Consider the following 25,605-nt stretch of genomic DNA (forward strand, 5'->3'; position numbering starts at 1 on the left):
AGTAATGGGTGATTTTTTTTTTTTGTTCAAACATATATCTCAGGAATCACATTTGTCGCAATCGGAAGCCCATCCTGAACTATCAAAGATCTTTCCAATGTATTTATACTATAAATTGTATGGGTAAATTCAATTATGTGGAAGCAACTAACAGATGATTCTCCTCAGCCTAGCGGCTAAACCACGAAACCTATGATACCGAAACATTTGATCGACCCGGGTTCGACTCTCCTACGAGTAATGGGTGATTTTTTTTTTTTTTGTTCAAACATATATCTCAGGAATCACATTTGTCGCAATCGGAAGCCCATCCTGAACTATCAAAGATCTTTCCAATGTATTTATACTATAAATTGTATGGGTAAATTCAATTATGTGGAAGCAACTAACAGATGATTCTCCTCAGCCTAGCGGCTAAACCACGAAACCTATGATACCGAAACATTTGATCGACCCGGGTTCGACTCTCCTACGAGTAATGGGTGATTTTTTTTTTTTGTTCAAACATATATCTCAGGAATCACATTTGTCGCAATCGGAAGCCCATCCTGAACTATCAAAGATCTTTCCAATGTATTTATACTATAAATTGTATGGGTAAATTCAATTATGTGGAAGCAACTAACAGATGATTCTCCTCAGCCTAGCGGCTAAACCACGAAACCTATGATACCGAAACATTTGATCGACCCGGGTTCGACTCTCCTACGAGTAATGGGTGATTTTTTTTTTTTTGTTCAAACATATATCTCAGGAATCACATTTGTCGCAATCGGAAGCCCATCCTGAACTATCAAAGATCTTTCCAATGTATTTATACTATAAATTGTATGGGTAAATTCAATTATGTGGAAGCAACTAACAGATGATTCTCCTCAGCCTAGCGGCTAAACCACGAAACCTATGATACCGAAACATTTGATCGACCCGGGTTCGACTCTCCTACGAGTAATGGGTGATTTTTTTTTTTTTTGTTCAAACATATATCTCAGGAATCACATTTGTCGCAATCGGAAGCCCATCCTGAACTATCAAAGATCTTTCCAATGTATTTATACTATAAATTGTATGGGTAAATTCAATTATGTGGAAGCAACTAACAGATGATTCTCCTCAGCCTAGCGGCTAAACCACGAAACCTATGATACCGAAACATTTGATCGACCCGGGTTCGACTCTCCTACGAGTAATGGGTGATTTTTTTTTTTTTGTTCAAACATATATCTCAGGAATCACATTTGTCGCAATCGGAAGCCCATCCTGAACTATCAAAGATCTTTCCAATGTATTTATACTATAAATTGTATGGGTAAATTCAATTATGTGGAAGCAACTAACAGATGATTCTCCTCAGCCTAGCGGCTAAACCACGAAACCTATGATACCGAAACATTTGATCGACCCGGGTTCGACTCTCCTACGAGTAATGGGTGATTTTTTTTTTTTTTGTTCAAACATATATCTCAGGAATCACATTTGTCGCAATCGGAAGCCCATCCTGAACTATCAAAGATCTTTCCAATGTATTTATACTATAAATTGTATGGGTAAATTCAATTATGTGGAAGCAACTAATAGATGAATCTCCTCAGCCTAGCGGCTAAACCACGAAACCTATGATACCGAAATATTTGATCGACCCGGGTTCGACTCTCCTACGAGTAATGGGTGATTTTTTTTTTTTTGTTCAAACATATATCTCAGGAATCGAAGAGTCTCTTCCAAACGACATCATGTAACTCAGTCACCGAAGAGTTTCTTTTCGTCAAGATTGGGTGTTATATGATTGGTTATTTCAGTAACTGACTTCAATAATCGAAGAGTTCCACAATAATCAAGAGTTTATTTTAACTGACTTCAATAATCGAAGAGTTCCTTTTTGTTCTATAAATATAAGGGACGATATCAGACCTTTTATTCACTCACTTCATTTCGCTTGATATATCCTTTTGCAATACAAGTTAGTTTTCGATTTTTCTCATTTTCCATTCAATTCATGAACTTTTTTCTATTTCTATTTTATCGTAACATCTTAGTTTCGATTTTGTTGCAGGACAAAGTTTCAATGGAAGGAAGTTCAAAGAAGATGATGAAGCGTCCCATAGAGGAGGTTTACGGATGTGATGCCGCCGAAGGTTTCAAGAAGGGGAAGAAGGAAACTGTGGAACATTACAGGGCTCTTCTTCGTTTGTCCAACGAATACAGGCTATCTGAGAATGATTGGAATCTTGCATCCAGCAAAGCAAATTCAATTGCTGTCCAAATCGAGTTGCTTGAAGATATTATCAAAGCTGATGGAAAATTTGATTTAACTGCTGAGTTGGAGAAACTCAAAGAAGAGCACTCGGAAGCGGAAGGAATGCTTGCTGATGTGAAGGTCAAAGTCCCTGATTGGGATAAACTTGGCGAAAGTTGGCTCCATCATGAGTAATTTCATGTTATCGTCTTCTCTTTTTATGTTTTTAAGGACCACATTATGTTTGATTTTCAGTTTTTATTTTAAATGAATAAGCACTTTTGTTTCTCTTGTGTTGTTTCTTCAATTAACAACCTAAATAAAAAACTTGTTCAATGTTTTTCACTATTTTGTAATGGTTTGGCCTAGTGTTCTTATAACTTGGTTATCTGATTTGCTTATTTGTTTTTGGAAAGCCATCCTGAATACATAAAATGATATCCAGATTATATAAATCTATCGTCTGTGAATAAATGAGTTCACATTTACTCTGTTATCGAATAACCAACGTAGCCTAGTGGCAAGCCCTTCTACTCTTAGTGTACCCTTATCACACAATAAGTCGTGTTCGATCCCCGTTGTGTATACTCACATTTTTTTTTGTTTTTAATTAAATATTCAAACGTTATTTTCGTTTTATTGTAGCTTTTGGCAAGTATAAGACCCTTGGTACAACGGCTGCACACTTGGATTAATCTATCGAGAGTTCACGAGTTCAATCAACATCAGATCACATTCTTTTTCATTTTTTTTTTTGTAAACTTTAAAGGAATTTGTTTTTGGAAAGCTATCCTGAATACTTAAAATGTTATCCAGATCATATAAATCTATCGTCTGTGAATAAATAAGTTCACATTTACTCTGATATCGAATATCCACCATAGCCTAGTGGCAAGCCCTTCTACTCTTAGTGTACCCTTATCACACAATAAGCCGTGTTCGATTCCCGTTGTGTATATTTTCACTTTTTTCTGTTTTTAATTAAATATTCAAAAGTTACAAGTTATTATCGTTTTATTATATCTTTTGGCAAGTATAACACCCTTGGCACAGCGGCTGCACACTTTGATTCATCTTTCGAGAGTTCACGAGTTCAATCAACATCGGATCACTTTCTTTTTCATTTTTTTTGTAAACTTTAAAGGAATATGCTAGGCTTTGGTGCATTTTGCTTTCTCACTCTTTTTCTGGAAACCCATCCTAAAAGTACCATAAGCATTTGACAATTCATCAATACATCCTAAAAAATTTTCAATAACAATCTAAATGAAAAAAACGTTAGGGATAATTCATTACAAACTCAAACTTAAACGTTAGGGATAATTAATATCAAAGTAGAAAAACAGTGTAGAAAACAGAACAAATATGACATTTTCACTTCCTTTGACCTTCCTGGAAATCTTTATCCATAAACTGGTCGAAGATCTCACAACATAGCTTGCTTCGTAAGTCCATCGCAGTTTCATCATTTATATTAGCCATGCTCTTCAATCCCAGTGACCTGCATTCCAGCATCTTCACAACAAAAATACCACAGTTGTATGGAAATTTTGTTTTTGGAAGCCCTTCTGCAAACTTAACTTCAAATGGACTGATATCTTCGAAATTAACCTCTTCACCAAGAAGTTCCATCTTTATGGCACTAATCAACACTGTCATAAATACCCAAAATTATACAATAAATCAATCACCAACAGACAACAAAATGAATATGTAAAAATGCATCACAATCACAAGCAGCAAGTGACAAACTTTTATTTTCTAAATTAGCTAATATTTTTACCTGCCAGTTCTTGGATTTTATTAAGAGCACGTTTGATATTTGCTTTTGGAAGACCACAATGGAAGAGTGTGATTGTGTTGTCCATCAATTGTATCTCCACCCCAATATAGTGACAGCTCAACTTATCTTCAATGACACCATATATAACATCAACATCTTCCAGCCATACCTTCTTTGGATGTATTAAACCTTTCACAAGTTCGCCTACACAGCCCTCCAATAACTTTTTTTTTTCTTATGTGGCTTCCTGACAGATTCATAAGCGTATCCAACCACTTCTAAGAAATCGACTGGTACAAAGCATGCTGCTGGAAGATTGTTGTTGCGGAACCAAGCACCTTGCTCAACCCTCTTACAATTTAGCATTTCAAATGCAACATTTATGTGCTGCCAATGTAACAATATAGTTAGAAACTTCATATAGAACTGCTATAACATGGACATCTAGCATAGCTCAACTCAACCTCTTCCTAAACATATGACACAATCAAATAGAAAGACAGAAACAGAGTGTTGATTACCTCTTTGTTGAGATTTTTTTCTGCATCGTCCATTTTTTGAAAGAACTCTTTTTCAATTTCTTTTCCATTGATATAAAACGGTCTGTAGTTGATAAAATTAACTAGTATCAATCGAAACTTTTACAAAATAAATTAGGAATATTTATGCGAGGACAAAAAGTTGCTTACACACGATATATGCCCCGTAGATCCATCCAGTGTGCAAGCCTTGAAAACCGAGGAAATTCAGGTGTCACAAATGGATCAATTGGAAGGATTACCTCAGGTGTTACAGGTATAGGAGGGTTTCTAGGTCGTATTGGCCTCTTCTCTTCTCGCTGTAGAAAAGGAAGCAAATCTACTGGCTGAGCATTTGCTTTCTTCTTCTTACCAACATGTGGCTTCCCCTTTAATTAAAAATAAAGACAAAAATTCAGGATCGTTTTTATCTTTATACTTGAATGCCTTCCTAATATGAAGTAAAAATATTTTTTATACCTTTTTTGCATGATCGTCTTGACTTGGTTTCACACTCTTACCCTGCTTTACTTCCATCTGTGAAACAAAACCGATATATCAAACTATTGACCTGAACTTCAATTCAAGTGGATCTTATTCATTTTTATTACCTCTTTTGCCATTTTCCCAACAACATCTTCTGATGGACCAGCTGCTTCATTTTTCTTACAAGCGACAGCCTTCCCCTTCCCCTTTTTGAATGACAAAAATTCAGATACATTTATATCTTAATTCCTAGTATGATGTATAAATATTTCATACCTTTTTATCACCATCTCCTTCACTTGGATTCACACTCTGCGTCTGCTCTTCTTCCTTCTGAAAATCAATACCGAGATATTAAACAAATGACATTGTTTTTCAATTCAAGTGATCCAAGGCATTTGTTTTACCTTTTTTGTCATCTCCCAAACACCATCTACCCATTTTCTTGGTTTTCGAATCTCAGAATGGTGGAAGTAAATTTCTTCTTTAGAATTGTTCAAAGCGACAAAACACGAGTCATCAAACAAAATGACTTTAACTTTTCCAGCGCACCAATAGGATACTTCAGCTCTGGCAGTGCTAGTTTTAGAGGTACTGAATCTCCCATCTTGTTTCTATCCTGCGTAAACAAGGAAAAAAAAATTTCAAACTTTTCTGGAAGGCTTTCCTGAAATAACACAAATACAAAACAACACAAAAGTCTTCATTTGCTTCGCTTGTTAATAAGAACGAGTAACACACAAATCAAAATCAAAACGCAAGCTTCCCAAATTTTAATTCAAAAACCCTAATTTTAAAAAGTTACCGATTTTGAGAGTAGAGAGTGTGACGCTGATGATTAGATAGCCGGAGAAGATGATTAGCGAGCCGGAGAAGACGATTAGCGAGCCGGAGAAGATGATTCCCGAGCCGGAGACTTCGATTCCCGAGTCGGAGAAGATGATTCCCGAGCCGGAGACGACGATTCCCGAGTCGGAGAAGATGATTCCCGAGCCGGAGACGACGATTCCCGAGTCGGAGACGACAGTGCCGGTGAGGGTGAAGATTCCCGAGAGGAGCCGGAGAAGATTCGCGATCGAATGAAATGAAATGTTTTTTTTTTTCTATTCTTATAACAAAGGGTATAAAGGTAAATTACCCCTTTAATGAAACCTATTTTTGTGACTTCTAATCCTGAGTGCTAGTTTGGGAAGGAAAACTTCAAAAGGTGCTATTATTGACAATTGCCCTTTTCTAAATTTATTCATGTCTTGGTTTGGTTTATCAAAAAAAAAAAAAAAAAAAAAAATTCATGTCTTGGTTTGACAACCACCTAAAATCTGATAAAGATAAAACATACTAACTCTAAGCTTTTGGATTTCAATACTAGGAATTATAACCTAACATTATTAAGAGTTTATAAATTACTTGACCTTTATAAACGTACATAGGAGAAAAAAAATCATATCATATCCATTCAATAGAACAGCAATTTTAAAAGAAATGCAAAACATGTTCATCATAATTGGGTTTGATTGATAATCTTGTACACGTACAATACAAAGTATTATCACTTTAATAATTACTAATCATAAAAGTGGCATAAAAAACTTTACTGGTTCAGTTTTTGCATACTCCCATTTATCATTTTTACAGTTTTAACTACTATTGCTCTAGGCTACTAGTCGGGGATTTCATTATGTAGAGTTTTTAAGTTACCGGACAAAAATACCCTAATAATAAACCTATGGTGTTTGGCTGTGTCAAGGTTCGGTTCAGCCTTTCGTGCATCTTGGTTTCTTTTTAAGGCTTGACCCCATATTGTGTAAATATTTATAAAAGGCTCTTTGTTTGGTGATGCTCCACTTCTCTACTTTTTGTTGTAAGAATCTCAATAGTTAACTAAAGCAGATTTATTCGGGAAAATCGGGACTAGATCACACAGAGGATACAATATAGTAATTGTGTAGAACAACTAAACTAAAGATCCTTCGGCGTCTTCTTATTAACCTATACGCTTAGAACACTTGTGAAATCTTCTTTTCATCCAGTCTTCGATTCTATAAACTCCTGGTGCTTCACTTAAAAATATACAAAAGGAGATCCTCATATTTTGTTCCAAAATCCAACACTACTTTCCGACTTAAACTTGGCGAAGTAATTGTTTTAACCGTATAATTAAGTATAACACAAATTCTATATATAAGGTATCTTGAATTATGAGGATAAAATAGTAGGAGAGTAAAAGACAATCTAAGCTTCAACGGAGATATTTCAAATCTCGAGAGAATTTTACAAGCTCGAAAAAAATTTGTGGGACTCCATAATGCTTCTTCAAACCCAACCAATTGACTAAACTTAAACTCACACGACTAATTCACATGGAGTTGCATTGTGGTTAAAATATGTTTAACACATAACAGATATTTCCAAAATTAATTGCTTACTAGATCTCTATCCGCACAACCGCACGGGTTTTTGTTTTCATGTAATTTTATATAAACATTTTGTTTTTAATTCTAAATTGAGATATGTTATAATATATATGTGTCTATCAATTTTTAAAACATAATAAGTTTACGGTATATTTTTTCATTGGATAGATTGTTTCACACTTTCACATGTATATGTATCTTCTTCTATATATATTTATATATTTAGATTATTATTTCATTATTAAAATCGTAACTATATATATATATAAATTAATAAAATATTGTTTTATTGTCATATTCAAAAACACTGTAACATTTCATAAATTTAGAAAGTTTTATAAAAATTAAATTTTTCGCTTCACAGATTTATGTTATAATCAAACATTTAGTTTTTGTTTTATTTTTAAAATAAACTATATAGTTTGAAATTTATTTTCATTGGTTTAAGGTAGTAAAGATTAGTCATTGTTAGATAATATGATTTTTGTTATTTTTTAAAAAAATCTTTCTAAATTTAAAATTTAACATCGATAAATATTTAAATAATTGACATATGAAAGTATAAATATTTTTTTGAAAGTATAATATTACAACATTAAATTATATATATTTAATTTATACCTTCTATAAATCCAATGGATCATCTATTGATTAAATCTAATTATTGATAGTCCAATAAAAATTTCTGGTAGATCCAAAATTTAAATGATAAGATTAGTAATTAAATGTAACATGACTTTTTAGAAATATGTCCATAAATCTATTTTAAAAAAAAATCACACATGAATCAAGGTTGTGATTTTTGTTTTAATATAAATGATATTAATTCGAATACCAACAAAACATATTTGAATTAATATAAACATATTGTTTTTTAAGCAAAAAGAAAAAACAAAACATATTGTTCACATAATTTTATAAGATTTTAAACATAAACACACGGTAAGCTAAACAGTTTTCAATAAGTTATGTTTTAAAAGCAGAAATAAAAACTCGACGCAACATATCATATCATAATGTTTTTCAAAAAAAAAAACGTATCATATCATATTGTTAAACTGTAGTAGTAGTGTTTTATTAGTCGGAGGAAAATAAGTCGTACATAATTATCTGTAGACTCCAAACTATTGCGTCTAGATACATAAATAATAACTACAGTTAAACACACCTACTTTAATGGAATAATAATTATGAAAGTGACATATTTGCATTATAACCTAATACGAACACATTAAATAATTGATCAAACAAAACAAGTAGGGATATATTTTACATCAAGTAGGTTATTTAATAGATAAATGGAGAATATATGTCATCATCACACGGTTGCATATTACTTAATCACACCAAAGGAGCTTTCCACTTGGGACTACAGTCATATATCGCAACACAACAAAATATAATGATTATGATTATGGGAGTTTATGTGAATTTCAACTATCAATTACAACGAGGACAATTGTTTACGTTTACCCAATGAAAATTATTACTCTTTCCATTTCGGTTTAGTTATCGTTGTAAAATAAAATTTACATTATAAAATAAGTGTTATTTTAAAATTTTAATACACAATTTATTAAAAAATTATTTAATTTTGTATTTATTAAAATATAGTTAGATGTATACGTAATGATATTTTTATTTTAAAAACATATAAAATTAATTATTTTTTTAATTATATACACAAATCTAAAACGATAATTAAAATATGAATAATGAAAATTTAACAACCTCAAATTAATATTTTACAGAATTCGATAGAGTAAGGTATGCACCTGCTTCATCAACTAATTTTCTCGCATATGACCAACTAGACAAGTAGTAGTGATCCACTTTTCGCAACATAACATTTTTTTCTGCAACATAGCAACTTAATTCTGGTCTATGTTTTTATTGATATGATTCAATTTGAATATGCTTTACTTGTAAATTAGTAGACCACTTGATGTATTTGTTTATTATTGTATGTTAATATTCATAGTGCTCGGAGACTTTAGGTACTAATTGAAAGTTCGATAGACGTCTAACTTGTTTTACTTTGAACAGTAAGAGGAGTGAACATGAAAATAACGCAAAAACAACTCATCTGAAAGAGAAAGACACACGTGAAGTCGGATTGGGCACATAGGACATGACATTGCTACTAAATCATGATCAGGTGGCGACAGATGACAATTGGCTTCTTTGAAAATCAACACAGTTCACCTACGATTTACCTTTTGATTATATAAAACGAGATCACGATTTTACCCCTGACTGGTGTTCGTGCTTTTTGGTCGTATGCTATCCATGATATAGTACCATTCGGATCAGTTTCTATATAGTCATTTGTCTCCATGTTTCCTTTATTCTCAAGAACATAAATTTTCATTTGTTTTGTTTGGTTTTAAATTAAACACTCTTCTTCTGTCCATTTGCTATCATAAATATTTTAATTTCGAAGGGTCTCTATTCTATTTACTGCTCATATTTGTTTCTTGTGTTCGTCCTCCAACATTACTTAAAATACTAGTATTATCATGATCGTTACAGAGACCAATATATAAACACTAATTGTAGTTCAAGAAAAAATAACACACTGAATAAATCTTTAGTGAAGAAACAAATCTATAGAAAAAAGACTAAATAGATATGTTTATTAAATCGTACAAGATCTATTCACTAATTTTTTTTTTTGTCAACGATCTATTCACTAATTTACCAAGCATTGTTGAGTTTTACTTTGTTTATGAAAAAGTACAAAAATAAAAGAAAAGGTGAGACATTGAAAGAGGACACAATGTTCTTTCACTATCTCACTTCTTTTGACATGTATTTATTCATCAAAGTAATGAAAATGAAAATCATAAAGACAGAAGGGCTCGTGATCCAACAATAATACACCAACAAGTACACTTTCATCTCTTTGTAAATCAAATACTGCAAGGCAGATAAATGCAAGTTGTCACTACAGTAGCACTAGCAAACATTACTTTTTCTCTTTTTATTACTTATTTTTATATACAGGGTATGGTCGGATGGGGAATTTATCTTTGGGCTGAGATTTACAGATTCGGGCCAAACACGCCGAAGTAGTACATATTTCTCGCTCTGTTCTCTTTCAGATTCAGTAGACTGAGTATTTTAACTTTTTATCATCTGACTATCTGAGGCAATGCAACTGGTTAATGTAGCCACACGAGAGTAAGCAATAAGCATCACCTGATCACCTCCTCCACATGCAATTATTTTTTACCAAGCGCAGATAATGTCACCTGCTCTGCAAAGCATCTACTGGTAATATCATAACATGTTAACACTATCCTCTTTGAACAATTTTCTAATGTAATTTTCTTAGTATCAATTTTGCTCAACAAGCAGCCAGGAAACATTTTTGGAGAACAGTAAGTCATACACACTAACTCGACCCAAAAAGAGTCGAACAAAGACAAAACGATCAGCTATTAAAGATGCATACTGAACAAAGGCATCCAAGTGAATCACTTACGAACTCTTAAGATGGGATTTAGGATATAAACTAAAAAAACGCCAGAACCATGACACAGTTATTCAAGGTTATTCTCTCACACGGTACCTGGCTGATAAACACTGAAAACAAAAGGAGTTTTTAAGTCTCCCTACCTTCCTTAGACTAACCTATACATCGTCCAGAATGCATGAATAAAAGAAAACCCACAACTGGTTCAACTATTCTAACCCTGGTACGGGTTCCCGCTGCCATCCCGGTTAGGTGGATAGTTGTTCTGGTACTGTGGCTGCTGCATTCCACCACTCTGCTGCTGGTAGTTGTTACCTGACCATCCTGCATTTGGTGGTGGACCTCCTCCTCCCATGTTGTTCTGCAGTGGTGCTCCTCCATAGTTTGGTGGTGGCCTCTGTCCTCCCATGTAGTTCTGCGGTGGTGCACCTCCAAAGTTCGGTGGAGGCCTTTGTCCTCCCATGTTGTTAGGTGGTGGTGGGGGTGCCCCATAGTTCTGAGGTGGAGGAGGGCCTCCCATGGGAGGAGAGCCTCCTGACATGTTGTCTCTCCTTTTATTAAAGTTTCTTGGACGGTGGTCATTGCGCTTGTTTTTGTCATTAGCTCTAGCGTTGTTCCTTATCCATTCCTCGTGGTACTTATAATCATAAGGGACTGCTCTCCCATCAATGAAAGGCTCCCCTAAAATCCAATATAAAAACACAAAACACATCAAGTTAAACTCTCCACAATCAAAAGAAGAGTAAAGCAACGCCCTTTAAGCCTTACCTCCATAGTCTTTGTTCCTCACATCAAGGTAAGAATCAGGAAGAACCCAACGCACATTTGGCAACTCTGTTACATACAAAAGTTAAAACGCAGAATTGGAGAAAAATTAAAACCTCAACAAGTCAAAAGACAAAACCTTTGAGCTTGTGAGAAAGATCTTCAGACACGAGTGCACCGAAAGCAAAGTAACAACGATGCGAAACAGAGTAGATCTTCATCCTCGCTTCTTCTTCACTGTCCATTTCAAAAACCAAAACTTTATCATACAAAAGAAGAGACTTCTGAATTTTGAAATTTAGGGTTTTACCCGCCAACGATCTGAGCTAGGGTTTTGATATACCCATCAATGATCTCGTCTCTCGTAAGATCACCCTGAGGCGGATCCACAACCACAAGCCAATGCTCGAAATCGCACCCATCGAGCAAGATCGTCTCTTTCGGCGGCCTGTTCGACCAGTTGGGACTCGGATCTTTCAGAGAAGACGCCGTCGCCTGCGACGAAAGACCTTTCACGGAAACAAATCCACCGCGGAGAACGGAGGACAAGGCGGCGGCGGCGAGGGGGCGGGAACTGCTGAGGAGAGACGGAGCCGCCGGGGTTTTGGAGAGGGGAGCGGATGAAGCGAAGGATCGAGTCAAGAGCCTGGGAATGGAGCGAGAAATGGAACGCGTCGCCATGGAAGGAAGCTACAAACCGTAGAGAGTAGTGATGAGCCAAACAGAGGTTTTGGGAGGGTTTAATACTCAGTCGTGGGTAGTTTCGGTATTTCATATCTGAACAGAAAATATCAACGAGATCTTCGGTCATTAACCCCTTTGATCTTATCAAATGGAGCAAAATGAACTTTAGCAACAGTTACATCAAATGATACTCCTATACTAGTGATATTCATGTTACTAGTTACTTTGCCAATCTAGTTGGTTTAGTATTGTTTTTTTTTGTTTTATTAATTTATTGGCTGTAACAATATGATAGTATGTGATTGGTTGTGGTACTACTAGTAATTTTTTTTTCCTTTTTTATACTACTAGTATATATAGAATGGATTTTACATTTGAGTTATATATGAACAGTAGATATGATTGCTAGTTTATGCCATGAGAGGATATCTTAAATAAAAATATCATTTTTGATATGTTTATAATTGTGTTTTCTTTAATTGCAGCAGTGTCTGAACTCTGAATAGAGGCTAATGACGCATTTGTTTCAGGGCCAAACTAAATTAACTTGCTTTAGGAACCAATAATAGCGGACGATAGTCTTTAGTTTTACTTGTTACAGCCGGTTTTAGGTAATACAAGTGTGTTGTTCAAAAAAAAAAGTAATATACAAGTGTTGGGTTCAAATCCAAGCCGTTGCATTTTCAGTATTTTTTTACACTTCTTGAGATAATAGGCCAAATATGTTTTTTTTCTTCTGGGTCATCAATTGTCAGGCACAGCCCTGATTTTATAATTAAGTGTTCATATGTTTCGAGAATTTTCCACTGAAATTGAACTTCACATGTCTATATGGCAGAATAAAAATGGATTGTGTATATTCAATTTATCGGTCTAAATCTATTTAAATATAAATATATATTCTATTTTTTGGTTCATTCAAATCTTTTGGTGATGTTTCAATTTAGTAGTGTCCTTTCCAAATCCATATCATCTATGAATTTTATATTATATAAATATGCAACATCCAGTTGTACACTGAATTACTAATGATGAGCAAATGACTTGGGGTTCAAGGCTATAATTATTTCAGCCTCAACAGCAAGTATACAAAAGATCATGAGGTGACAATGGCTGAGCTTAGAAGGGAGATTGCGGATACGATGACTTCGTACTGCTCGGTATAGAGGAGAACAATAAGCTCTCAGACAAGACGTTAGTTTAGCACTTGTTTGCATTGAAATTTTGATTTGGCAGGATAACACTTGAGGTTTTAATCCTTTGGCACATTTGCCTGAGAAAGAGTACTTATCTTCATGCCTACGGCCCAATACATGCTCTTTCTGCTGATGTTGTCACTAGTTCGGTTGCCCCCAAGAACAACAGGCAAGATATTCGTCTTTCAAGTGTTATTAGTACTTTGGTTTCGCCCAGGTAAGCGTTTTTGTTGAATAAAGATAGATATATTTTCGAACTTCAGTTTCAGGATGTTTGGCGACGAGGGCGGGACAATAGGTGCGTGGATGCTGGCAGTGAACGTCAACATGAGAACCACCAGACCCTTAGTGAACCAGAGTGCTCACCTTACTCCATTGCTGTTTGGGATATACCTCAGGTTCGATGTCCGCATTTTATACAAAAGTTTTTTTTTTCTTTTTTGCTAAATTTTAGATTTTATACAAAAAGTTACACAAAGATAAGTTAATTTGTTTAGCAAAAAAAAAGAAGATAAATTAATTTCCCATCATGCTACATTTTACTTGCATATGCTAAGGACGTGAATAGCTGAGGAAACTAAAATAGATTATAACCTATATGATTCAAAAATATTTCAGTGTATTACAATCATAGAAAAACTGCTATGTTATTTGTACGTGTACGGGACTCTTTTATCATATTATTGAGAAAAAAATATTTGTGTGGTCTGCGGAAAATAATAACTAAAATAGCAGAAGTATCCAACAAAAAAGTTAGGAATCTTACCATCTTCGTGTAAACATGTTAAAAGCTGTCGAAATCCATAATAATTAATAACACAACAAAATAATCAAACATATTTACCAAAAAAATAATCAAACATCCTTCACCCATTCGTTATCTCGTTTTTTCTTAATTTTGTATCCTTCATTTAAAAAAACCATGATAATAGGAACAAAAAAATTATTTTAATCATTCAAAACGTACACGTACTTGCTTTCTGCCACGTTCTCTTATCTACGTCAGGCAGAGACAGTGATGATTAATCTGGCGTCATAGTTAGGATTCCAACGTCATGATCTGACGATGACCATCAAATTATTATTTTACTTTTCATCGATGACCACCAAATTACATAATGCACTTTGAACATACCAAATTAAACACCACTGAATGTGTTTGATGTAAACCACGTTTACAAAACCAAAAAAATAAACTTAGGTCCTTAATTTCGTCTGATTGTTTTTTTTTTTGTCTTTAAACATTAACATCAGAGTAAGGTTTCCAAAACAAACAGTTATGAAGCAGTCACTATATACAGACATCAAATATACTTTATTTTGTCCACTTCTTTAATTTCGAATGATGTTTATTATAACAATATTTTACTGATTTAAAATAATTAGTGATCTTCATGAAAAAGGTTCATACAAAAGCGGGAATCATTTGTCTTCGTGTAAAATGTCTAGAATCGTATGTATTCTATTAGAGCACCATGATATAGCTTGAAACAGCTGGAATACTATATTAACCACCTGTTAACCAATTAAGTGCGTGCTATTCTCTAAATATCCACATATTAATTACAGTTGATATTCATCGTCTTATATCTATGAATCCTTTAGACATTATTTATGAATTAATTTTTTAAAATTTTCTTATGGTCTTATATCTATGAATCCTTTAGACATTATTTATGAATAATTTTTTTAAATTTTCTTATGTGTCACTACCATATTTATTTATAAAGAAAAAAATAACATTACTTGATGTAAATGATGACATGTATTACTTATAAACATGTCAAATTTTATTTACGATATTTTACATTTTTGTAAGATTTTAAATTATAACAATAACTTAGATGTATTACTATTAATAGAAATTTTAAGCCAATAACATAATTATAAATATATAAAATTTTCAAAATTAACTTGAATTGGAAAATAAAATAGAATAATTATATTTTTCAAATTAGTTATGTATATATTTATTTATTTAATGTTGAAATTATGCTTTAATTCATTAGTTAGTATGAAAACAACTAATCGAATTACTAAATTCTTACATTTATTCATATATATGATCAACGTAAAATATGTTTGTTGAACGATTTTTAGTCAATTCATTGAGTTAATTAATAAATAATTTATTAATTTAATGATGTACTTAATACATTTGGTTTAAGGAGGAGCGTGGATGTCACTTCTCACAGCACACGAGTTGTCTTTTAGATGTTGTAAGAAAAAACGAGACAGCAGTATTGAAAGAAAGCCAAGTACGCAGATTATTCAATCATTTATTTACTTCACACCGCTATATTTTATTGACAAGACATTCTTTCGAAATTGATAAATTGAACAATAAAAAAATTAGAAGTCTGGCTCGTGAAAAGTAGGGCAGCCAAAGTCAAGAGATAAGAACACTTGAAATGGTGCTTCATTTCTTATTTTTTGCTTCATTTTTATTCAAATAGAATTTGATTTTTTCTTCATTTCTTCAAATTTTGAAGAACTGAACAGTATTTATTCAAAGATATACAAATCTTAAATTTTTATTTATTATTATTTTGTAGTTAAACAAATTAGAAATACAAACTTCATTCAGTTAATTTCAAAGCTCATATTATTATTTTATCTAACTGAATGTTAATAACAAAGAACATGAAATTATTAATTTCTTACAATCTTATGTTCGATTTAAATAAATTTAGAATAAAATAAACTTATTTTTTGTTTTAAAATACTTTTTCTAATCACTTAAAAAATATATGTATTTAGTGTTTCTTTGTAAAATCTAAAAAAATTCGTTTATTTATTTTATGTGTAATAGTTGCATTATATAATATTTTTTAACTTATAATAATTAACAATCAGGTCGAATTAATATTAAAGCAAAATAGATGGATAAAATTAGTAAATTTGAAAAATATATTAAATGTTATTAATAATTAATTATACAATGATGATACAAATATATTTAAAAAAAATTCTTAAAAAAAAGATGAAGCAAACTATTGGAGAATATGTTACTTCATTTTTGTAAGAGCTTCAAATTTAAAATAAAATAAAACTAACCATTAGAAATACTCTAAAGAATTAGCTTATTTTTGTCAACATTTAATAAAAAAATCATATATCCTATAGATTATTCATATCAAAAATAGTCTGAGTACCTACCTATAACTAAGCATAGTAGAGTGTTCAGTGTTGCGTGGACATAGTCGAGCGCAATCCACGAGAAGGATTTAGTCAAGACTTTGGATTCTGAATATTAAAAAATAGCTATAAGCCTATAACCAAATCTTAATTTAGATCAATAGCGACATTAGTTTTCATTTGACTAGGCTAAAATCTAGTTTAAAACAATGGAAAAAAAAAACGAATATCAAATTATAATATCTTCGTACGGTGTAAGATTTTTCTTTAATTTTACACTTTTTCATTTTTAAAGTACAGTTGAGAAGATAAATCAGATTTTATATGTGTGTGTGTCAAGTCGCTGAAATACACACAAAATAATAAAAACAAATGATTAATTATTATTTTTTGTTTCACTCTCTCTTCTTCGTCTCCTTCCTGTTCTATTCTCCTCTGAAACTCTCTCTCTCTCTCTAGAAACACAATTGCATTCATTCTTTTGCTTCGATCCTGTTACATAGCGAGCTCTCCATTTTTCCCTTCTCTCTGCTTTCCCGGCGGTGCATTGATCGGAGCATCTTCACCGTCGTTTCTATCGTGTTGACGGTCATTGTTCTCGATTTCTCTCCTTTGAATATAATCCATAGAGAAAGTTTGAGACTTTCAGCGATTTTTTTTATTTTATAAAGGGACACACAATGTTGAAGCATATCAAACATGTGTTGGAACACGACACTGTCGCCGATAAGCTTCGCCGCAGATCATTGCATTACGAAAATAACAAACAAGACACTAGTAGTGTTAATGCCGATCGTGGATCACCGATAACTCCGCTTCGGACCCCGCCGAGTGGACTCACCTCCGCGGCAACCACCACTAGCACCAGTAGTTTCAATTCTAGCTCGTCTGAATCGGTGACGGGCCGTGGTGGACATGCTCCGGTCACGACAAAAACCGATTCCCGCCGGCCAAATCCCTCCGCCGCGAAATGTAAGCCATCCACTTCCTCCGCCGTTCAATCTGCGACTCACAATCCCGCCGCCGCTCAGTTGAGCTGTACACCCGCCGCGCAATCTTATAAGCCCGCCGCTTCCTCCGCCGCTAAATCTTTAAAGTCGACCGTTCCCGCCGCCGCACATCGGAGGTCGAGCAGTACCTCCGCCGGAGTTAAAGTTCGGTCGAGCAGTAACATCCCAAAGACCGCGAGTGGGAATCCGAGAGCATGTCGGAGCTCTTTAGTTTCAGACTCAGCTTTGACTACAGTAAAACAACCGGGTAAAAGCTCCACTACGCCGCCGCAGCCGGTCAAAATCGTTCCCGCCGGGAATATTATCCCGTCCGGGAAGGTTCATATTACAGGGATGACTCAAGGAGTTACCAAAAGCATGGTACTTGGACCAGGTTCCAAATCGTACGGATACGGCAGCGTTGTCCGAGGAAACAGCTATTCTCCGACATCCGCTTCTTCCTCCGGTACACTTGTAATCTCCCGTGGCGGTGGCTCCGAGGTAGATACGTCGTGGCAGAGAGTGATGAATAGTCCTAATCCAGAAGAAGCAAAGAGACTTGGAAACGAAATGTTCAAGAAAGGCTCTTTCAGTTTGGCTCTAAAGTTTTACGACCGAGCTTTAGAGCTCTCACCGACCAATGCGAAGTACCATAGCAACCGGGCAGCTGCATTGTCTGGTCTTGGTCGGATTGCTGAAGCTGTGATTGAGTGTGAACGAGCTATTCAATTGGATCCGAATCTTGCAAGGGCTCATCATCGTTTAGCCACGTTGCTTATTAGGTAACCTGAGTTGCTTAATAGATTCTTGGTCAAGGAAGGATATTGAAGTATTTGTTTTGGTTGCAGATTAGGTCAAGTTGATAGTGCCGGGAAGCACTTGTTCTGTGTGGGGGAACCATCAGATCCTATGGTGGTGAAAGTTCTTCAACAAGTTGATAGACACTTGAACAAATGCGCAGATGCAAGAAGACGCGGTCTATGGAATGTTGTTCTGACACAAGCAAGTGCAGCAATGGAGTCTGGAGCTGATATGTCTCCTCAGGTAAAAAAAACAAATATTCTTGTATTAACCTTATGTAACCTTATCAAGAATCATAAATTATTTCAAAATCTGCAGCTAGTTATGTGTAAAGTTGAAGCACTACTGAAACTCCAACGGCTTGATGAGGCTCAAACAATACTAGCATCTTCCCCCAACATGGAACTATTGCCAGCATCTTTCTTAAAGATTCGGTTTTTCGATATGATCTCCCAAGCTTACATATATTTTGTCAAATCTCAGATTGAGTTGGCTCTAGGAAGGTTAGATATTGATTGAATCTTGGTTTATTATTATGTTAATGAGTTGAAAAAAAAGTATAACAAGCAGATGCCAAAACTCTTGTAGGTTTGAAAACGCAGTTACATTCACAGAGAAAGCTTCAGAGATCGATCCACGAAACAGTGAGATTAAAGCATTGTATAGAAACGTTAAACTGATAGTTAGGGCGCGTGACCGTGGTAACGAACTTTATGAATCAGAAAGATACACTGAAGCAATCGCAGCTTATACAGAAGGCCTCAAGTTTGATCAATACAATGCTACGCTACTAGGTCATAGAGCAGAGTGTTTCTTTAAAGTTGGGTATTGGGAGAGCTCTATAGAAGACTGTAACCACGCATTGCTCATTTTACCTAGTTACACAAAGATTCGTCGTCAAAGGGCTGCATCATACAGCAAGGTAACATCTATATATATACAGTATGTGGTATGACTTAGTTTTCGATCTTTTACTTGTTCTAAAAGCTTCTTCCTGTGAAACTGTTGTAGCTGGAGAGATGGGATGAAGCTGTGCGCGATTATGAAACCTTAAGAAAGGAACTATCTTATGATAGAGAAATAGCTGAGTCTTTGTTTCACGCTCAAGTTGCATTGAAGAGATCTCGTGGAGGAGTAGTTCTAAACATGGAGTTTGGATGTGAAGTTGAGGAGATATCTACCCTTGAAGAGTTCAAAGCTGCACTGACCCGTCCCGGTACGTAATATTTTCAAACTTGTATGTGAACTCTCGTTACTAACTTGTTGTGTATTTTCAAATGGTGGCAGGAGTTTCCGTTGTACTTTTTATGAAAGTCTCTGACCGACAATGCAAAGAGATGTCTGTTTTCATGGACGCACTATGTATTCGTTACCCATCTCTACATTTCCTCAAGGTAAATAACAAAAACTTTGAACATATATCTATGTGAATAAGTAAAACTTATATGTGATGTTTCAATAGGTGGACATTGAGAGATGTCCTGGAGTATGTGATGCAGAGAAAGTGAGAATTGTACCAACATTCAAGATTTACAAACTTGGGACTCGGATGAAGGAGATTGTGTGCCCAAGCAAGGAAGCACTGGAGAGTTCAGTGAGGCACTATAGCCTTTAGCAAACTCTCTCAAACACGTTACTATTTTCATTTAAAAATGAGGAAAACTTGTCAATAATCTCTCAAGAGTCTAGAGGATTAGGTTTACAGATTTGATTCATTCATTGCTCGGTTTAGGAGTCATTTGCACATACAGAATTTTTTTGTTACTTAAAGGTGATGGAACCATAGAAAATAAATAGAGAGAGACATTCATTCATGTTGTCAAAAACATTTTTGTGTGTTTATGGTTTTCCTCTAAAAAGAATGATTAAGGACGCGTGGTTAGCACTCGCTCCTGACTTGCATCTTTAGCAGGAGGAGTAGAGTGTGGGAACTCTATACCATAGATGTAGACGGAAGTACGTGCCGAATGTTTTAAATAGAACAAAAAACCGTGTCGTTTCCTCGCGCACCTCCCTTCTTTAACATCCCGGTTCGATTAATCATTCCTGCCGGTTACAGGGACCACATTTCAGGCTTTAAACGACGTGCATGCAAACTACACGTGTTGTAGAACCATATCAACAACTGTTAAATGGTTATGGTACTGCGAAACAGAGAAGAGAAACAAAAAGACAAACAAAGATAAAATTTAATATTCAATCACTGTCTCGGTTTTTTGTTTTCCACTTCGAGAAACAGAACCGTGATTAGTTTCACACACTGGGAAAATTAAAACACTTTTCAACGGTGGATACATAAAGTAAACTGTAACCAAACCGTAATAACATTATTCTTAAAAAGGACAGATATAAAAGAAAGACACTCAAAAGTTTTGTTTTTTATTTCAGTGACTCAAACTCACTTAACCGGTGTTTTGCAATCCTGCAGCAATACCCTTCATGGTCAAGATGATGAGAGTATCCTCAAGACTAGGAGCGTATTCACTCGTCGGGTTAAGCGTAACGAGCTCTAGTGCTGATTTGCTTGATTGCATGATCTCTTTCGAAATGTGTGGTCGTAGAGTCACATTGTAGTTTTGATCACAGATTCTCTTCAATATGTAGGCTTGACAGACATTCAGAGTTGCGTTCCAAGTCTTTGTCTTCAATAAGTCTCTGTTTCAAGTAAGGGTCTCCTTCAAGAAGATCTCTGTGTCCAGCAGTCTGCAACAAAATGGATTTTAGTTATAACGAATACAAAACAGAGGAATCTGTTTTTTGTTCTGTTTATACCTGTAGGCAGTGCGGTCCAGATATTGAGGGTCCAATACAAAATACAAAACCGAGGCCCCTAACTATACATAAAAAGTTTCTCGATAAAAAAATCAATTTATAATTAAAAAAATTACAACATCTTCAAAACTATTAAAATTTGATCTTTTTTGTATAATAACACTTCTTAATTTTTTTCTTCTGAAAATCATCTATCAAACTTTTAGAATCAAGGTTTTCTGATCATATTTTTCTTAGTTGATCGCAAGTAATATTTTTACAATTGCAGTTTTAAGAAGCTTCTTTCGGTTGGAGCATCTAAAACCGGGATTGACAATCTAATATATTTTGATAATTATTTTTATATTTTGGTCTTGTAACTCGTACGAAGAGATAGTAGGAAAAGAGTGAAACGCAATTGCCTATGAAGAAAGAGTAATTTAGTCTGAAAGATCAATTATTCTTGATCAGTTATGTTTTTTTTACCCTAAAATAATCAGCTATGTTCTTTTTAATCCATTCATATTAAATAACATAAAAGGATATGTATGATTTAATTGTGTTTGTATATAAGAGATGTCTCATCACTTTTTTTAACTTGTCTACAATACAAATCGATCCATTTAAGTACTAACAATAGAAAAAAATATGCCTCTCTTTTTTTGGATGAATCATGGGCCCCATACGATTGTTTCACGTGTATGGGGTCAAGCCCGGGCCTGCCTGTAGGACGAGGCTCTTGGTTTCTTCAAAGTTGATTCTGAGTTTTTCTCCAAAGGCCCATAGATCTTTTGAGACGAGAAGTTTATCGTACAAAGCAGTGATCCCAGGGTCTCCCTTGGCAAACACCATCTCAATAAGATCAATGGTGACTCGGAAAAACGGCCAGTGTTTGTACATGTCTTGCAGCATGTGGAGGTTCCTCACATCTTTCTTGATAGCATACTTGAAAGCTGCTCCGAATCCTAACCATACAGGAAGATGGAATCTTGTTTGCGTCCAAGCAAAGATCCATGGGATTGCACGTAGAGATTCAATCCCACCGTTCGGTTTTCGCTTTCATGGTCTGCTTCCTATGTTCATACGTCCATACTCCAGCTCAAGTGTAGCCTAACAAAACCAAAACCAAACGGTTATAACACTTTGAACTATAAATCTTGGAGACAAATGTGAATTATTTACAAGGCGGAAGTACTCGAAATCGAGGTTCTTGGAAGACCACAGATCGATACTCCTCGCCCTCGGTAGCAACAACAGCAATTTCATCAAGCAAAGCACGCCACTCGGGTTTAGGTGAAACAGGAGGGTTCATCCCATGCTCAAAAGTAGCAGCTGCGTAACGCTAAAGTGTTCTAAAGCACAAGTGTTACTCTCCAAATGATTGCTCAATGACTTCACCTTGAACTGTAACTCGGAACGAACCATTAACTGTATCCGGGGCTGAGACAATATAGCGAGATGGGTGGGACCACCTCCTCTTCGAACCGTTCCTCCACGTCCATGGAGGAACATAGTCAGCTTCACTCCATATTTCTTAGCAACTTTCACAAGCTCTTCTTGAGAGCTTTATTCAGCTCCCAAGCAGCTGAGAGACGTCCAGCGTCTTTCCCTGAATCAGAGTAACCAATCATAACCTCTTGTTTACCGTTAATACGGTTTTATACCAGTCTAGAGAGAAGAGTCTTGAAACAGCGACAAGAGCCGCTTCGAGATCAGCCAGCTTCTCAAAGAGTAGTACAACTCTAAGTGGCTTCTTCACGTGGCACTCGCGTTGTAAAAGCTCAACAGCAAGGACGTCACTAGGTGAAGTTGCCATAGAGATAATGTAAGCTCCAAAGCTGTCTGAAGGCAGCTCGGATATGACTTTGAATGTGTCTAGGACATCAGCAATCTCTTCGGTTTTGGGAAGATCAGGTCCAAAAAGTGGACGTTTATCAATTAGCTCAGCTAGAAGCCATTTTTGGTGGCACTCTTCAGACCAGTCTCTATAAGAGGAACCGTCTAAGTGCTTGGTGATAGCATCCAAGACATCGGTGTGGCGTTCAGACTATTGCCTAATGTCAAGCCTCACAAGGAAGAGTCCAAAGGTAGAGACTTGCCTCAAGAAATCAAGAAAGGTTCCATCAACTCTATTGGACACCACATGAACATAGTGATCGGTAACATAACTCAAGAGGCTCCAATAACTGCGTAAGTAAAACAAAGAACAGTAAACACACATGTTATTAGAGTCATGCAACAACTTTAGTACATGTTTTGGTCAAAAGAAAAAAACTTAGTACATGTTTCTTACATGTTCCACATTGGTGAAAGTAGCTTCTTCAGGGATATCAGAGATTCCATTACTCAGCAGTTGACGTCCAAACTAGTAAGGACTTTCCCAAGTTCCTCAAGCTTCTTAGACTCATGGTTGCCTTCATACTCAGCAAGAAGCGATTAAGGAGAAGAGCATCATACTCGATAAGCTTATCATTTTCACTCACTTTAGCAGGAACAAGTTGCCGAAGCTGTGAATCTATCGATGCCTTCTTCTCTATGTTGCGACCCGCCATGATCGCTGACCAATCGATCTACACTAGCTCACACGCTTTCTGAGCTCTTCTGTAACCATCAATGGTGAATTTTTTTATTATTTATTAAATCAATAAAAAATGTAAAATCTGTTAATCAATGAAACATATCTGGTCTGATGGAACCGGGAATTCTAAAAACAAATTAAAGAAATATCAAACTTTATAAACAGAATTGAGACAAACCTTAAAATGATATCTGCGGATAATCTGAGACAGAAGCCAACAAGATTCTAGGATGAGAACTAATGAGTAAGTAGCTCAAGTATATATATAGAGTATCATTCTTTTTTAAATCATTTTTGTTAGAATTTCTTGAGTTAAATTAAGCACTAGTGAGAACATTATTCGTCAAGTCCATCTTATTTTGTAATGTAAAGGTATAACACTCATGGATATTCTGCATCTTTATAGATACTATTACAATCAGATCACATAACATACGGAAATGAGATGTTTTTATTATTTACATTGCATTTCATGGTTTATTACTTACTAGTGGTATTCCGGCGCTACGCGCCGGGTTCGTATATTTTATTCTGAAATAAATTTATAATTCATTTGATAATGATTAGCGAATACATGAACTTATATGCTATACCGTTACAAAAAAAATCATATATGTTGAAAGAGAATAAGATTTTTTTCTGATTTCTTTGATAGTGATTAGCGACAGTAGAATAAAAAATCGAAATTTATTATCTTGATGGTTGGTGATAGATAATAGTTAGAAATCAATGATAGATTGTTGTATGTTGAGCATGTAGATGTAGACTTGGAGTGTGTGCTGGAGAGTTGCTCCTGAAAGTCTTGTTTGATGTGAGAACTCATAAGAGATAAGTAGTTCGTTATTCATTCTTTGATTATTTATGAGAGTTGAACATTGTAAGCAGCTTAAGGTGATATAGCTAGTGGTGAATTCCCATAGCCCGAGAAGTTCTCCATTAGTAAATTCTTAGTAAACTAATTTTATTGTACATAAAAGTTCAGGGGATATTTTTTCCTTTACAAATATTTGATTTTGTTAAATAAAGATTTATCATTAAGAAAGTTCTTTTGCTGACAGCGGTTGATGTTTCGAACCACATGTGCTTTGGTTCTTGTTAAGTCATTTATGAACATGTATACGCTTATGTGTAAAGAAAACAGATACCACTCGAATCGGTTTGGATTTACTGTATGTTCGATTAACACCAATTTCATATACCACGAAAGTAAATCAAGGAAAAAAAACTATTAAATATTAAATTGAGTGAATGCTTTGATGACTCTAATTTTTTTATAAAACATATGCATTTGTGGAACGCAGTCAGGGTAAAACCTGAAAATCTATTCACAATATGACACCCTATAATGAGAGAGTTACTATTATTTTTCTATAGGTTAGAAACAATCTTCTTCATATTTTTTGTAACTGCGTGAGAAACAAATTTTGACAGAGGCTAATTTTACCAAATTAGGAAAAACAATAAAATATATTGTTTTCATGTTTGGACCGGTGCTCATCATTGTTTATATATTATGCTATTTTAAAGATTTCGGAGAAATTATTGAAGTCCAAAGAATGTATGGTGCCACTCACCGATGTATTTGTATTCTTTATAACAGTTTTGGATATATAGGTACGACATTTCATTGGTACCTGTTTCAGAAAAATATAACTTGGAGAGCACGTAAGTTCATAAAAGTGCAAATGTGTTAAAATAATAACGAAGCCTTGTTATAATAAAACTTGCAGATATAGTTCAAACAGCCACAACGAAATTAATGTAAAAATAACATAGAGAGTTTGCTTA

General features: G+C 34.8%; 4 protein-coding genes and 1 pseudogene across 4 annotated transcripts; 1 reads left to right on the forward strand and 4 right to left on the reverse strand.

Annotated features, from left to right (window-relative positions):
• Positions 1 to 1,672: 1,672 nt before the first annotated feature.
• Positions 1,673 to 10,631, reverse strand: LOC117125788. The gene is made up of 7 exons (XM_033272192.1): positions 5,431 to 10,631; positions 5,300 to 5,356; positions 5,149 to 5,229; positions 5,018 to 5,074; positions 4,709 to 4,926; positions 4,541 to 4,622; positions 1,673 to 4,406 (listed from the first exon to the last, which is right to left on the reverse strand). The coding sequence occupies exons 1-7, from the start codon at positions 5,440 to 5,442 to the stop codon at positions 4,224 to 4,226; spliced, it is 690 nt and encodes a 229-aa protein (XP_033128083.1). The 5' UTR covers positions 5,443 to 10,631; the 3' UTR covers positions 1,673 to 4,223.
• Positions 10,632 to 10,873: 242 nt separating this feature from the next.
• Positions 10,874 to 12,628, reverse strand: LOC103841737 (multiple organellar RNA editing factor 8, chloroplastic/mitochondrial). The gene is made up of 4 exons (XM_009118297.3): positions 11,991 to 12,628; positions 11,820 to 11,917; positions 11,684 to 11,749; positions 10,874 to 11,596 (listed from the first exon to the last, which is right to left on the reverse strand). Exons 1-4 carry the CDS (start codon positions 12,359 to 12,361, stop codon positions 11,130 to 11,132), a joined length of 1,002 nt encoding a protein of 333 aa, XP_009116545.1. The 5' UTR covers positions 12,362 to 12,628; the 3' UTR covers positions 10,874 to 11,129.
• Positions 12,629 to 16,546: 3,918 nt separating this feature from the next.
• On the forward strand, positions 16,547 to 20,328 carry LOC103841746 (TPR repeat-containing thioredoxin TTL2). The gene is made up of 7 exons (XM_009118309.2): positions 16,547 to 18,469; positions 18,536 to 18,731; positions 18,807 to 18,991; positions 19,077 to 19,410; positions 19,500 to 19,704; positions 19,776 to 19,882; positions 19,951 to 20,328. The coding sequence occupies exons 1-7, from the start codon at positions 17,379 to 17,381 to the stop codon at positions 20,101 to 20,103; spliced, it is 2,271 nt and encodes a 756-aa protein (XP_009116557.1). The 5' UTR covers positions 16,547 to 17,378; the 3' UTR covers positions 20,104 to 20,328.
• Positions 20,329 to 20,657: 329 nt separating this feature from the next.
• Positions 20,658 to 23,474, reverse strand: LOC103844574 (annotated as a pseudogene).
• On the reverse strand, positions 23,282 to 25,261 carry LOC117125819 (phosphoenolpyruvate carboxylase 3). Its single transcript, XM_033272292.1, has one exon. It carries the CDS (start codon positions 23,789 to 23,791, stop codon positions 23,582 to 23,584), a length of 210 nt encoding a protein of 69 aa, XP_033128183.1. The 5' UTR covers positions 23,792 to 25,261; the 3' UTR covers positions 23,282 to 23,581.
• Between the last annotated feature and the right edge of the window lie 344 nt (positions 25,262 to 25,605).

The sequence above is a fragment of the Brassica rapa genome, chromosome A01 (genome assembly GCF_000309985.2).
Source record: "Brassica rapa cultivar Chiifu-401-42 chromosome A01, CAAS_Brap_v3.01, whole genome shotgun sequence".
Classification (NCBI taxonomy): domain Eukaryota; kingdom Viridiplantae; phylum Streptophyta; class Magnoliopsida; order Brassicales; family Brassicaceae; genus Brassica; species Brassica rapa.